This window comes from Zalophus californianus, chromosome 1, assembly GCF_009762305.2.
Source record: "Zalophus californianus isolate mZalCal1 chromosome 1, mZalCal1.pri.v2, whole genome shotgun sequence".
Lineage (NCBI taxonomy): Eukaryota > Metazoa > Chordata > Mammalia > Carnivora > Otariidae > Zalophus > Zalophus californianus.
The window spans coordinates 52,761,475-52,776,794 of NC_045595.1; the positions used below are offsets into that span (position 1 = coordinate 52,761,475).

At 39.7% G+C, this 15,320-nt stretch overlaps 1 protein-coding gene across 8 annotated transcripts in view; it reads left to right on the plus strand.

Moving 5' to 3' along the window:
- Nucleotides 1-15,320, plus strand: part of ATG7 (autophagy related 7) — a 232,123-nt gene that overhangs the window by 36,861 nt on the left and 179,942 nt on the right. For all 8 annotated transcript variants that reach the window (XM_027587382.2, XM_027587383.2, XM_027587378.1 and 5 more), the window contains 5 exons: nt 4,905-4,993; nt 6,597-6,718; nt 10,486-10,576; nt 11,358-11,502; nt 14,697-14,855. In XM_027587382.2, the coding sequence (XP_027443183.1) occupies nt 4,905-4,993; nt 6,597-6,718; nt 10,486-10,576; nt 11,358-11,502; nt 14,697-14,855 (606 nt within the window). The remainder of the gene's footprint in view (nt 1-4,904; nt 4,994-6,596; nt 6,719-10,485; nt 10,577-11,357; nt 11,503-14,696; nt 14,856-15,320) is intronic.

The window sequence follows — 15,320 nt, forward strand, 5'->3', positions numbered from 1 at the left end:
CCCACTCCCCCTGCTTGTGTTCCCTCTCTCGCTGTGTCTCTCTCTGTCAAATAAATAAATAAAATCTTAAAAATAAATAAATAAATAAATAATAAAATACATTTTTCTGGGCGCCTGGGTGGCTCAGTCGGTAAGCGTCTGCCTTCGGCTCAGGTCATGATCCCGATGTCCTGGGATCGAGTCCCACATCCAGCTCCTTGCTCAGCGGGGAGTCCGGTTCTCCCTCTCCCTCTCCCTCTGCCCTTGCTTGTGTCCCCTCTCTTGCTGTGTCTCTCTCTGTCAAATAAATAAAATCTTTAAACAAAAACAAGACAAAAACAAAATAAAATGCATTTTTCTTCACATTTTAATTTTTCAAAGTCAGGAATTGCTCACAGTTGTGTATATTTAATGTAGTGGTTCAAATCAGATATGGTTTGAAAGTACATTTTATAATCTGTGGTGCCTTTGAATCAAGAAAATACCATGCTTCAACAAATAATCACAGTTACCATAGGAAAAATATAGGATACAACAAACCCCATTTTAAGCACTCCTAGACCTGTGGTGGCTAGTGCTAAAAAGAATAGTGTACATAAGAATCACATGAGGAGGTCACAGAGCACGTGAGTATTGGTACCTCAGGAGGTCTGGGATGGGGCACAGGTCATGCAAGTTCAAAGAGCAGCCTGAACAGTTCTGATGCAGTTTGTGTGTGGTGGACCATACTTCGAGAAATCGCCGCAGACTCTCAAGAGGTCTTTATACTAGCTGTACTTTAGCATCACCTGGGGAGCTTTTACAAACTAATGCTCAAGCCATATCCCAGACTGGCGAAATCAGAACCTTGGGAGGTGGGATCCAGGCAGCAGGATTTTTGAAAGCTTCCCAAATGATTGTCACGCACATTCAGATATGAAGACCAAGATCAGAGAGGGTTGAAGAGCAGAGCAGTGCTGCTCAAACTGCAGTGAGCATGCAGATCACCTGGGTCCTTGTTAAAATGCAGATTTGGATCCAGCAGGGCTGGAGACAGGGAGCCTGAGATTCTGCATTTCTGACAGATTCCCAGGTGATGCTCCTGGTGCATGGACCGCATTTTACAGAGAATGGAAAGACACAGAGCCAGTCCAGACTTTCCAAGGTAATGAAAAATGGCCCCATAGACTTTTTTCTTTTGTGTACAAGATCACCTTCTCTAATGGTTCTCAGAGTAAGTGTGTGGACTGGCCCAACTGCACCAGAATCACTTAGGCACTTTATACAGATACAGATGGCTAGGCTCACCACTGGAGATTTGGAGGCACGAATAATATTAGCAGCATTACACATGTGCAGGGCTTTTTGTGTCAGTACCATATCCTGTAATCCTCACTGTATCTCTGTGAAGCAGGTGCACAGAGGTTCAGGTTTAAAAAAGATTCAGGGGTGCCTGGGTGGCTCAATCAGTTAAGTGTCTGACTCTTGATTTTGGCTCAGGTCATGATCTCAGGGTCATGAGATTGAGCCCCTGTGTCAGGCTCTGAGCTCAGCAGGGAGTCGGCTTGAGATTCTCTCTCCCCCTCTCCCTCTTCAACCCCCCACCCCCTGTGCTCACTCTCTCTCAAGTAAATCTTAAAAAAAAAAAAAAAGGCCGAGGCCTAGAGGCACCTGGGTGGCTCAGTCGGTTAAACATCCTACTCTTGATTTCAGCTCAGGTCATGATCTCAGCGTCATAAGATTGAGCCCCACGTCAGGCTCTGCGCTGGGCATGGAGCCTGCTTAAGATCCTCTCTCTCTCTCTCTCCCCCTGCCCCTACCTGCTCCCCCCCCCAAAAAAGCTGAGGCCTAAAGGATTTGACCAATTTGCCCTAGGCCATTCATGTAGCAAGGGGCAGTACTCAGAATAGTCTCTGCAAACTCTATTTTTAAAAGCTTCTTGGATACTGGTGTTTCATCTCCCATGGGAAAGGAAATCTCAAATAAAGATATTCTGTGTTTCCTGAAAGGATGGTTATATGTTTGAATCTGTATTGAATTAAATATGAATCTGTCTGTTTGCATCAAAGACATGAAATGCATCTAGACAAAAAGCATCGGTGTTAGGAATAAGAAAATTTCACATAGAGAAGGTAGCAAAAAAAGAATATCCTTGGAATAATGCAATAATTATCTGATAAGACTAGAGTAAAATTCATTTTCAGAGGTTTGTATTGAGCACAGATGAAGGCTAATTAATTGTCCTTCAAGTTATGGTGCACCAGTACAATGGAATGCCATTCAGCCACTACCAACAGTGGTTGTAGAAAGACATTTATTGGCATGGAAGAGAGTTCACGATAGAATAAGAGATATAAAACAGTATTTATAGCATTCATTTTCAATTAGTAATAAAAATTGTACTAAAATTATATAATTGTATAAAAGTTGTGATAAAAATATATTTATGCAAAGATCAAGTTATGGGAGGTTATATACCAAAGTGTTAATATTAGTTTTCTCTGGATAGTGGTCTTATAGGCCTTTTCTTCCTGCCTGCCTGCCTGCGTTTCTCCTGCCTTCCTGCATTCCTACCTTTCTCCTGCCTTCCTGCCTTTCTCCTGCCTTCCTGCCTTCCTGCCTTTCTCCTGCCTTCCTGCCTTTCTCCTGCCTTCCTGCCTTCCTGCCTTTCTCCTGCCTTCCTGCCTTCCTGCCTTTCTCCTGCCTTCCTGCCTTCCTGCCTTTCTCCTGCCTTCCTGCCTTCCTGCCTTTCTCCTGCCTTCTTGCGTTCCTGCCTTTCTATCTTTTGTTTCCTTTCTTTCCTTTCTCTGAGTATGGGTTAAGCTTCTGCTTTGTGTCTTAACATTATACTGAGCATTGTAGTAAAATAAATGGAGTTGTTTGGCCTGGCCCTATTCTTACAGAACTAACTGGATCTAGAGTAACCAAAATTCTACCATGTTTTTATTTAACCCACAGCTACACCTATAAAGGAAACCTGTGGGTTGATTTATGGTTCTCTCTCAGCCATCTTTCCTCCCTCCCTCCCTCTCTCCCTCCTTTCACCCACCAACCCATTCACCCTCCCTCCTTTCTTCCTTCCCTCCCATCCACCCACTCATCCATCATCCATCCATCCCTTCATCCATCCATCTTATCATTATTCAACATGCATTCACTAAGTGTCTGGTATGTATATATGAACTGATCATGGGGAGATGAAAAAGATAATCCTTGCTCTCTAGATGCTCATTGCCTTCTCTTTTTTTAAATAAAGTTTTTATTTTGGAATAATTTTAGATTTATAGAAAAGTTTAAAATACAGTGCAGAGAGGGTTCCCATACACTCTCACCCAGTTTCAGTTTTCTCTAATGTTATCCCCTTACAATACCATGGTACCTGAGAAACCAGCATTGGTGGATTACTATTACCTAAACTCTAGACTTTATTCACATTTTCACCAGTTTTTCCCACAATGTCTTCTTTCTGTTCCAGGAGCCATTCCAGGAGACTACATTGCCTTTTGTTGTCATGTCTCCTTAGTCTCCCCTGGTCTGTAGCAATTCCTCAGACTTTCCTTGTTTTTGTTGACCTTGACAGTTTTGAAGAGTACTAGACAGTTATTTTGGTAGAATTCTCCTTAATTTGGGTTTGTCTGATGTTTTCTTATGATTAGACTGGGGTTATGGGTTTTTGGAAGGAATGACACTAAAGGTGAGGTGCCCTGGTCGTCACATCATATTGGGGGTGCCTGATACTCACATGGCATCCCTGGTGATGTTAAACTTGATCATGTGGTTATGGTAGCGTTTGTCAGGTTTCTCCATTGTGAAGTTACTGTTTTTTCTTTGGGAGTGGGTCACTAAGTCCAGCCCCCTCTCAAGGAGGAGAAGGATTAAGCTCTACTCCTGGAAGGGGCAGTATGTGTAGATACTGTTTAGAAATCTTCTGTAAAGAAGACTTGTCTCTTCATCTTCATATTTTTATTTATCCCATTATTTATTTATAACAGTATGGACTCACAAGTGTTTATTTTATACTTTGGGTTTTAATCCAATCCTGCGTTATTTATTTGCATTGCTCAAATTGTTCTAGCCTTGGCCATTGAATGCTGTTTCACTTGGTTTTCTGGTGTCCCCTTGGCCTGGCTCCATGCCTTTGTTTGTTGAGCACTTATTGCTGCAGGCTCATCTTGTATTTTCCCTGCCTCAGCCCTAGGATTAGCCATGTGTTCAAGGAGCCCTGATTCCTTTTATTAGAGAATGGTATTTAGAAATTAAGATCTGGGTGCTGCATGCTCATTGTCTTTTGAAAAGAAGAAGAAAAAGTAAAAAATGTTATGTATAATTTACAAATTGCTATGGAATCACAGCAGACAGAGTGACTATTCCCACCAAAGGGAGTCTTCACTGAAGAAATGGTATTTGAAGTTGAATAGTTTTCTAGATAGTCAGCGTTGAGGGGGTTGGAGGGGGCCAGAGTGGGAGGAAATACATATTAGCAATATCAAAATCATCTGACTTTTTAGTTTGATCTGACTGTAGACTTACAGGTAGTGGCCCTTCTTTGATTTTCTCATTACATAAACGCTAGCAATTTTCACAGATTGTGTTTCTTTATGAGAGGATGTTCTCTGTGTGAGCCCTGACAGTTGACTGTCTTCCCTCCCTGATATTTTCCTTGCAATCTTTCTTCCTTCTAAATGTATCTAGTTCCTACTGTGCCAGGCCTACTGCAAGGTATGGTGGGGGTGCAGAGAAGAATTTGATAGCCCCTCCATCCAGAAGTCCTGTGGTCTGGTGTGAGATCCTTTTGCTTTCTTCTCTTCTCTCTAGCCCTTCATCACGTGTCTAATTGTTAATGTTTTTGCAGAATAGCATAAAAAGGAAGAGAAAGTCTTAGCAGTGTCAGTACTGTGAACCTGACATGATGCTTGACTCACTCAGAAAGTCTTTTTTCTTCACAGATAACAGTTGGTGTATATGATCCCTGTAACTTAGCCCAGCATCCTGGATGGCCTTTGAGGAATCTTTTGGTCCTAGCAGCCCACCGATGGTATTTACATGTGTGTGTCTGTGTCTGTCTGTCTATCTCTGTCAATCTGTTTTTGACATTGTGTCTGCCTCTGTCTGTGTCTCTTTTTTCCCATATGTGTTTTTTCATTTCTGGCATAGAAGCCAGATTATAAATCAATTCATCAGTCATGATCCAATTTCCATCAATGGTAAGCCCCTAAGCAGGTGTGTTATGGAGCTGCAGACTCTGACCATACTACACTAAAGACATTTCAGAGTAGGGTAGGGTGAGCAGCCAGAGGTCCCAAGCCAGAAATTCTCCCACCTCTCCCTCCAGCCGTCTGGGTCACTCTCAGATAGGATTTTCCTACTGCTACCATCTTCCTTTTCTCCTCGCCCTAAAATAATGAAAACAGGTTATCTAAGAGGTCAGTATACATTTAAAAAGATGCTCAACATCATTAGTCATCATGGACATGAAATGTAATGAGATTCTACTCAGTAATAGAGATAATGAGGTACCATGCTGAGATACTACTACATGCTTACCAAATGACTTGAAAAAGATGACAGTACCAAGTGTTGTCAAGATGTGAATCAGCTGGAACCCTCAAACTGCTCAAAAACTGGCAGCATCCACCAAAGTTAAAACTATCTATGGCTCAACAGTTTCTTTCCCAGGTAGATAATGCAGAGAAATGTGCACTCAGATATAAGCAAAACACATACGCAGGGATGTTTATAGCAGCATTATTCTTTATAATCAAACACTGGGAATAACCCAGATGTCCTTCAACAGTGAAATGGTTAATAAATTGTGGCATATTCATTGCGACGGAATGTGATGTCGTAGTAAATCTGAGTGAACTGCTGATGCACGTGTCAACACAGATGCCATGATGTGGAGTGAAAATAAGCTGGCCCTTAAGAGAATATGCCCTCTCTGATTCCTTCCATGTAAACATCAGAACAGGAAAAACCCAGTAATGGACTTAGACATTAGAGTAGTAGTTACTCTTGATAGGGTGGCCAGTGAATGCGAGAAGGCATGAGATAAGCTCCTGTATATTTAGGATTTGTGTACTTGTCTTTATATCTGTTTTACTTACATAAAAATGCTTTAAAAAAATGAAGATAGCTTAATTATAGATTGTCCCTGGAGAGAGAATGGTTAACACTTGCTTATCCAGGTGGTGTGACTGGAGAGTACACACAGGCTTGCTAACTACTCCTGACTGAGGTGCTGTTTCATAGAATGTGAATTCAGATGGGAGAAGGGGAATCAGGAGAACCCATGTATGTCTTAGAGGTTCATTTTAATGTCTTGTAAGCTTTTTTCCCCTGTATTTAAGATGCATTTGTCAGAATTATTTATTTGTAATGTGATTGTTATATAAACTTCACTAAGAAATCACAGCCAATTCATTATTCAGTCTCTAAGCATTTGGACAAAGGAAAGCATACGTGGACATGTTCAAAATCTCTCAGAGGTTAAGGCCGTACCCCAAGAGTGTCAAGGAGGCATAATTAACGATGAATTGAATACTTTCCAAGTGGTTTTGCTGAAGCTCTTATGTGAGCTCTTTCTTTCCCTTCCTTAAAAAAAAAAAATGAATTAATTCAAACCTGGGGCCTGACATCAGGAGTAGCAGTTTCCAGTCTGTTGAAGTCCTCTGCTTCCGGGACCGCACCATGCAGGGGGTGAGAGACATTGCCCACAGCATCATCTTCGAAGTGAAGCTTCCAGAAATGGCATTTAGCCCAGGTAATTTGCCGGTCTTTGAGAATGCATATAATTATCATTTATCAGAAACTGAAGCAAGTTTAACTTTCCTTTCTTCCCTTCACAATGGCAGCAGAAGGTAGTGAAAAGTACAGCTCCTACCTCTTTGCCCATGGGAACACCTCCCTTGAACAGAGGGCACACTCTGCTATTCAGAAAGGAACAAAGGCAAAGATTGTCCTCAGGAAATTTCCTCCAGGCCTTTTTTTTTTTTCCCCCGTCTTGAGATTTCTCCCCACCCCACCCCCAGTTTTTGTTTCACATAAAATCTTTATTCCTGACCTTTCTTACAGAAAGAACAAAATATTAATACACTACATATTTATTTGTTATATAAGGTTATGTGTGATCTTTCTCTCCATATAGTAAATCAGTCAGCAAAAGTGCCATTTCTCCTTCCACATTTAATATTCTTCACTAGATCCTGTGGGGTAGACATCAGCTGTTATCTCCATTTCATAAGTTAGGAAACTTGGGCTCACAGATATTTTATAGATGTGTGTGTATGTGAACATACATTATGTATTTATATACATGTTACAAAGATAGAATACATACTCAAATTCGAGTAAAATAAAGATAATAAAACCTGCCTCATGGAGTCTCCCTTAGGATGAATGTGTGTCCTGTGTAAAAGACAGCATACAATGTCTGGCATATTATAGTCATTTAATAAATGCTAATTTATGTTAATTTCCTATCTTACACAAAGCCCTGCATGCTCCAAAACGATCCCTCAGATTTCTATGACTTACATGCTTTTCAGGGTACCTTTACACACATTGTTTAATTTGCTCTTCACCACATCTGCATTGTTCCAAGGCACATTGCTTTCTTTCTTCTGGGGGTCCTATGCCTCAGTGTGTGTGTGTGTGTGTGTGTGTGTGTGTGTGTGTGTATGTGTGTGTGTGTGTTGGGGAAAGCAGTGTTACCATCTCTTCTGAGATGTCATTTCTAGAGTGAAGTTAGAAGGTTTCAGGATTGGCTCTGATTGGCTCTGAGCAGATTTTATCAGTGATTCTTCGCTGCAGCACTGATAAATGTCTTAAATAGATTTCTTGGAGAGATTAACAGAGGATTTGGCTTGGTTAGGCAAAGAAGGCTATAGGTTAAGTTGAGAGCCCTAAGAAATCCACTGCTTCCCTACTGTGTTTAGATCCATGCATTTGATTTAGCACCCTCTTCTGGCACATTCTAAAATAGCTTCCATGTGCTGTTAACTGAGGTGCCATACCTGCATGTTAAGCCACAATTGTAGATAGTTCTAGGGGAATGGGTGAGTTAACTAGCAAGTGATATGTGCCTGGTCTGTGCCTGGTAGGCCACCAGGTGCCTTCCACACTTCCTCGCTCACTTAATCCTGCCAGCTCCTATAAGAGGAGGCACTTTTGTTTCCATCTTTATGATAAAGTCATTGCATGATTCTTCCTTCACAGCCCCAACAATCTTGCTGATGCTTGGTGAAGCTGGCAAAGCCTGGAAACATTGCACATTTCCCTTTTGGAAAAGATGCTTCCTATCACCCAATAAATGCCTTCAATACATCTTCTTTATGCTTGATAGTGAGTGTAGATTATTTAGTTTAGGAAAGGCAAATTTTCTTTTTTTCATGTAAATTAATGTTTTCCCTCTTAGCTGTAAATAAAACTTTAAATAAAACCTGGTAAAGAGTTATTCTGTATCATAGTATGAAATGAAAGCTATTGATGTGGTAGTATTTTTTATTATTTTGAAGACAACCCATAATTGCAATGACATTGGCATAAGAAGTATAATTTTAATCATCTTTTGTTCCTCGTGGTGCAAAGAGCCCACTGTCCATTGCTGATACAAAAAGTGTTCTGGCATCCAGCCGAGGGAGGCAGCAGACTCTGCTGTGAGTGGGACATCTTCATTTTAATTCCTGTCCTTGATGTTCTCCTTCTGCTTGTTCAGCTGTGGGAAAACAAGACCTAATTTTCTCCTAAAAATATTTTTCTATTAATTTGGGGCACGTCTTATGGATGTAGTTTATATAGAGGCAGATAGGATAGATTAAATACTATTGATAAATTACATTTTTTCATTGTTAATAAGCTTAAAGTATATCTAATTTTCTTAGAAATGGCTGTAACGTTTTGAGTACAGAGATGTTTTCGTTGGAAATGAAATTTTGTTCTATGACTTCTTATCTGTAACAGGAGAAAGCTTAGGTCAGAGTTGTTAGTTGCAGTACTAGACTGTGGTTCTGAAGTTCTTTCAAGTTTTTGTCTATATATTTGAGAAGTATTTTTTTATTTAATGTAAGAATACTTAAGGAAAACAAACAAAACATGAATTTAGTAACATGTCTGAACTCCTTTTCCCAGAAAAAAAATTTTGAACTCTTAACTACTATAAGAACTCATCTTTTATATCATTTTTAACTTTTTGTTACATTAAAAAAAAAAAAAGGACCACATCAGAGTGCCTGAGTTAAAATGGGAAGGGACATTTGTATTCTGGCTCCTTGCTGTGAGTGATGTCTCCAGCCATAGCTTTCGAGGATAACTGACCCCAAGGTTTTCCGTTGGTCGTCCTATCCCAGAAAGGAAAGATCGCGTTAAGAAAATCTACACCTTCTAGGTCCTATAATTATATTGCGCAATACTATTTTAAAAACAGAGGTCAAAAGCTAAAAAGTTCCCAAGGAAAGAAAAATAGAAGTGCTGACAGCAATCTAAAAGTAGGAGAATGGCCAAAGAACACCAACATACAAATTAGAAACATACAGTTCTTCCCAGTAGTCCTATACATTTTTAAGTCAGGGAGTTTCTGTTCCTTCAGAGACTGTTACTTAAGGCAGACATTGGAGGGGATGCTAGCAGCATAGGTTGTGGCCAAATGAATTCCCTGATAAGGAGTTGAGGCTTTATTGTGAATTTCAGGTATTTGGTAAGAATGGGAGAGTGGCAGAGGTCCTAAGATGGGAGGAATGTAAGAGAGGCCCCCATTAGCAGGTTTCCACCAAGGAAGTCAGATTACCATTAAGGTGAGAAAGTAGCAGGAGTATTCTAGAAAGCAAGTGAGACGCTTAAGAGGATTTCATAATAGTAGAATAGAGCAACTATGGGACCCTTACCCTCTCAGAGCATCACACAGAACTGGAATTGGAAGTTCAGAGGCACCCATAGCAGAGGTTAAAAGAGGTTAGTGGAGAAAAGAGAAGTCGGGGAAGGGGAAGGTCTGAATGGATAAGGATAAACTTAAAGGAGAGGGCAGCTTAACAGAGGGACAGGCTAGGTACGCAGTGACAGTGTTGAGAGGCTGAGCAGAGGGACATGGTAAGGATGAAGAACAGGAAGGAGGAACTGAACACAGAGGTTCAAAGCCTGGTGGGAACTTCAGCAGAAAAGTGCGGTCACACTAGCTGGGGTTCCTTGGAGAGAGCGCCCTCCACAGGGTTCTACCTGTATACCTGTATCCGAGAGAGGATTGTCATATTTTGAGCAACTGCCAGGAACTGGGGAAGTGGAGGCAACTCAGGCCAGAGTCGAGGGCTATTTCAGAAGCCCCTCTCCAGGAAAACCATACTCAGGTCCGGTGGTCTCCAAGTGTGCGGGTAGTTGAGGGAGATGGTGAGCAACTTAGCAAGTACGTGCAAATTCAGGCCCTGGAGCCTCTGTGAGAAAGAAGTGAACTGAAAGCTTATTGATGTGTGGTCCATCTTGCTACTTACTTGTTTTTATTCTTCCCTCCTTCGTTCAACTCACTATTTTATTTGCCTTAAGATTGTCCCAAAGCAGTTGGATGGGAAAAAAACCAGAAAGGCGGCATGGGACCGAGGATGGTGAACCTCAGTGAATGTATGGACCCTAAAAGGTATATTTTGGAAGCTCTTTTCTCCACTGGGGCCATTTATCACCAGGACACACAGCACATTCTGTCAGGCCAGCCGCATTGCTCAGCTCAGCGCAGGGGGTGCTGTTCACGTTGTTGAGTGTTCCTCCACTCGTCGCTGCCTGACTCTTGATTTAAGTGTGGTTGTGAGAACTAATACCACTGATGGAGATTCGGAAGGGCACACAGTTCATCTACTCTTCTAGACATTATAAATTTTGTTCTTGCTTTGAGCTGAGACTCTCAAACCTAGTTAGTACAGATACCTACTAACGTTTAGTCCTTTATTCATGGCCCTTTAATTTTTCCTATTAGCCTATACTGAAGGACATTTTAAGAAATATTTCATGGGAACCAACACTGTATTTAAGGGATGATATAAGTGCACCCTTTTTTGAGGGGACGTGGAAAATATTTCTTGGTTTTCAGTATTAGGGAAAACTTTCCTCTTAAGTAGCTGGTGTCTTTCTATTTATAGATACAGTGACTCCTATAAGTGGTCATGTTTGCATTTTCACCTTGGCTGCTAGGGGCTCAGTATCAATCGTGGCCTATCACTAGCAATTGCAGTGTTCTACACTGGCACAAATTGTGTGCCATTTCTCCTCCCTATTGCCCTAAAGCTCCATCTTATTTTCCCTTTGATCCCATTTTGCTCAGGATTTGTTCCCCATTTTCTTATTCGGATGCTTTCTATCTTTTAAGGATAAGATGGGGGCATAAATGAGTGACTGAATGAATAAATAATTCTGTCATTTTCTAGGTTAGCTGAGTCATCAGTGGATTTAAATCTCAAATTGATGTGTTGGAGATTGGTCCCCACTTTGGACTTAGACAAGGTTGTGTCTGTCAAGTGTCTGCTGCTTGGAGCTGGCACCTTGGGTTGTAATGTAGCTAGGACATTGATGGTAAGTTGGTGGAGGCCAGATGTACCTCTGAAGCTGTGGCTTCTTTTCTTATTTTGCTGTACCAGATTGCCTTCCACCTCCCGCATTCCCCTTCCCTCCCCCTACTCTTCTTCCCTCCCTCTCTCCCTTCCTTTTTTCTTTTCCCAGTTATCTTTTTAACTATAAAAGGAACTCATACTTTTATTATAAAGTAGAAATAGAAGGTCTTTCTCCACCCCCATCTCAAGTCCCATTTCCCAAAATTAAGAAGACTTCCTAGATTAGTACACAATATCATATTCCTTGAAGTTTTCATAGGCAGATGCGAACATAGAGAGGGACATTTGTCATCTTTGCTGTCACTTGTTTACAAAAATTGGATTATAGTATACTGTCTGTAACAGGTTTTTAGTCTTAACAGAATGTGTGTTCCATATAATTATACATAGTATTTTGTTGTATGACTGTGTCCTCAATTTTTTTCCACCTCAGCATATTTTTTTGAGATGCTGTTGAAATGAACATTTTTATATCTTTACATATGTATAGGATTATTTCTTTAGGAAAAAAGGCCTAAAAGTGGAATTATTATTTTAGAGAGAATGTACTATGTGTGTGTATGTGTATATATATGCAAACACACACACACACACACACACACACACACGTACAATGTATACTATGTACAATATGTTTATATGGGTTTTTTTCAAGCTAAATTACCTTCCAAAAACATTTTACTAGTCTGTACTTTTAGAAACATGTACAAAACAGAGCTTTTTAATTTGCATTTCTTTTATTAGTGAGAGTAAGTCTTTAATTTCATTTCTTTTGTGAATTTTATTTCTCTTATTCATCTAAATTTTAAAATTAATTGACACAAAATACATATGGTATTCTCTTAGCATCTTTAAAACTCTCTATCTTTTTAAAAAATATTTCCTCATTCCTAAGGTTGCATGTTTATGTTTTCTCTTTTTTTCTCTTATTCAGACTTGCCAGAGAAGCTTGTCTATTTTATCAATCTTTTGGGAGGACTAAGGCCTTGATTTATTTATTAGTTCTATAGGTTTTGGTTTTGTTTTGCTTTTAGATTCATTACTATCTACTTTTATCTTCATTAATATCTTCCTCTTTTGTGGAATCTATTTTATTGTTCTTTACCTGGCTTCCAGAATTGGTGCTTAGGTGTTCTTAACATTTTTAAAAATTATAAAGGCAGTGGAAACCTGTAGAAAATTTGTTAAGTGTTAGAGTTATAAAGCAGGAAAAGAAGATACCCATTTTCCTACCACTTTTTCACTTATTTCCTTTAATGTTTGTTAAATATATATTTAAAAATCTTATTTATGATAATGTCCCACGCTTTTATCTATTAACATTGTAGACACTTTCTCATGTAATTAAAAATTATGCCTATTGTTTTTAATGACTATAGAATATACGTTTTTATATGATGAAATATACTGTTCTGAGACATTCCCCTAGTGATATACTGTTCTCAGACATTCCCCTAATGTAGGCGTTATTCTTTTTATTAAATATTTATTTATTTATTATTTATTAAATAAAACTATTTATTAAAATATTGTTTCCAGTATTTTACAACTGTAAATTATGTTGTGGAACATTTTTGTTAATATTTCAGATTACTTCCTAGGATAGATTGCTGGAAGTATTTACTGAGGATAGATTGCTGCAAATAGGCCAAAAGATAGGAACATTTGAAAGACTGTAGAAACATATTGCCAAATTGCTTTCCAGAAAGATTACATCAGTTTACATTCTCAACCCGTACAATAGCTTTTCATCACCACATCCTCACCAGCATCGAGTGTTACAGTCTTCTTTAATCTTTGCAGATTAGCCATTTAAACATTCCAGGAAGCCAAAAGTTGAGTTCGAATGCCCCCTGCATGTGGCTAACCTATGGCCTGTTTGTAATTTACCTGGCTTTCTTCCCACTGCCTAGCATCTTCCCAGACTGCCTTCCTTGCAGTCCACTCAGCATTGCTTTAAGGAATGTAAAAATACTTCAGAAATAAATGTCCCCAAACCAAGCACAAGTGACTTTTAGATTTTTCATACCTTTATTCTGCCTCCATGGTAGATTGCTTCGCTGGTAAAAGTCACTTACAAAACTAGGTGAGTAGACCAAAGTTTACCAGTGGGCTTTCAAAACAGATAACCTAAACTATGCTTTTGAAAGGATGGATTCTGGCCTGTCCTTCTCAACCCTGAAAATGAATCTTGGGTTCTTGTTGACTGTCCCCTTGGAACCATCAGTCTAATTGAGTTTCTGAGTCCCTAATGGAAAGATATTGAAATAAGAGAGCAGAATCAGTTTCATAGCCAGTCATGGCAGGGCTTCTCTTAGATCACTATGCTTTTTTATGATCTGCTAAAATACACACTGCACCTCACCCTCCAAAAAATAGGAATCTTCATTTGGTTGCAACTCTGTGGATCTAATTCCTTCCCCACCATTAACCAGATCTATGACCTTAAGTGATTTCCAGGCTACTCTTGCCGTCTCTATAGAACAAAATAATTGGACAAAGGATGTTAAAGATTCCATCTCACTTTAAAATTTTGTGGTTCTATAAGACTTTATAGGAGTTATAATTGAAGCATATGAAATCATGCAAATTATTTCTGATAATATAGAATTGTCCCCTGCATTACCGAATATTAATAAGGCCTTTACGTCTTGAAGTAGTACAAAATCTTCTATGATGTTATACAATGGGGAAAAACCCATAAGTCATTTTTCTGAGGAGTTAATTCAGGCTTTAAGTGAGTTTTAATCTGAGCTATTATTTACACTTAATTATTCATTAAGGGAAAGCAAGGACATTTAGGGGCTTACTGCTAATCCTTCTAAGACAGCAACATAGACAATTCTTATGGGACTCACCTCCAAATCTTTCTCTGGTGCCACTGTCAAAAATAATGAGTTATTAGTCAGACCCACTCTGACATTTCTTAGTCTCATTACTGCAGAAAACCAGGCACCCGGTATATAATTATTTTGTCTTTTAAAGGAAGTTGACCCTCTGTTGATCAGAAACTGAATTTGCACAATTCATTTTCTGAAGTTTCCTGTATTTGAGGTTCCCAAGCTGATCTAGAGCAAAACCTCTTTTAGGGATTTAAGAGAGATATTCCATGACATGTTCATCAGAAACACACCATAATCTCTTGTTTCCATGCAGGGTTGGGGCGTCAGACACATCACATTTGTGGACAATGCCAATATCTCCTACTCCAATCCTGTGAGGCAGCCTCTCTATGAATTTGAAGATTGCCTCGCAGGTGGTAAGCCCAAGGCCCTGGCTGCAGCAGACCGGCTTCAGAAAATATTCCCCGGAGTGGTACGTTGATGCTGTTTGAGGATGTCAGAGCTTGTCTCCTATAGCTTCCCGCAATTAATCTTGGGGAATGAGGCCCTGTCGTATTGGTAAAAGAGAGTTGGATGTAGGCGGCTGGGTGGCTCAGTTGGTTAAGCGACTGCCTTTGGCTCAGGTCATGATCCTGGAGTCCCGGGATCGAGTCCCATATTGGGCTTCCTGCTCAGCGGGGAGTCTGCTTCTCCCTCTGACCCTCTTCCCTCTTGTGCTCTCTGCCTCTCATTCTCTCTCTCTCAAATAAATAAATAAAATCTTTAAAAAAAAAGAAAAAGTTGGATGTTTGTTACTTACTACCCAGGACTTCATGATATGACCAAGCCTCTGTTTCCTATTTGCAGAGATGGGCACTGAAAAACAAAGCAAAACTCTCATCTATTATTGTGAAAATAAAATGAAAAATTTATGAAAAAATGTTTTTGTAAGTTGCAA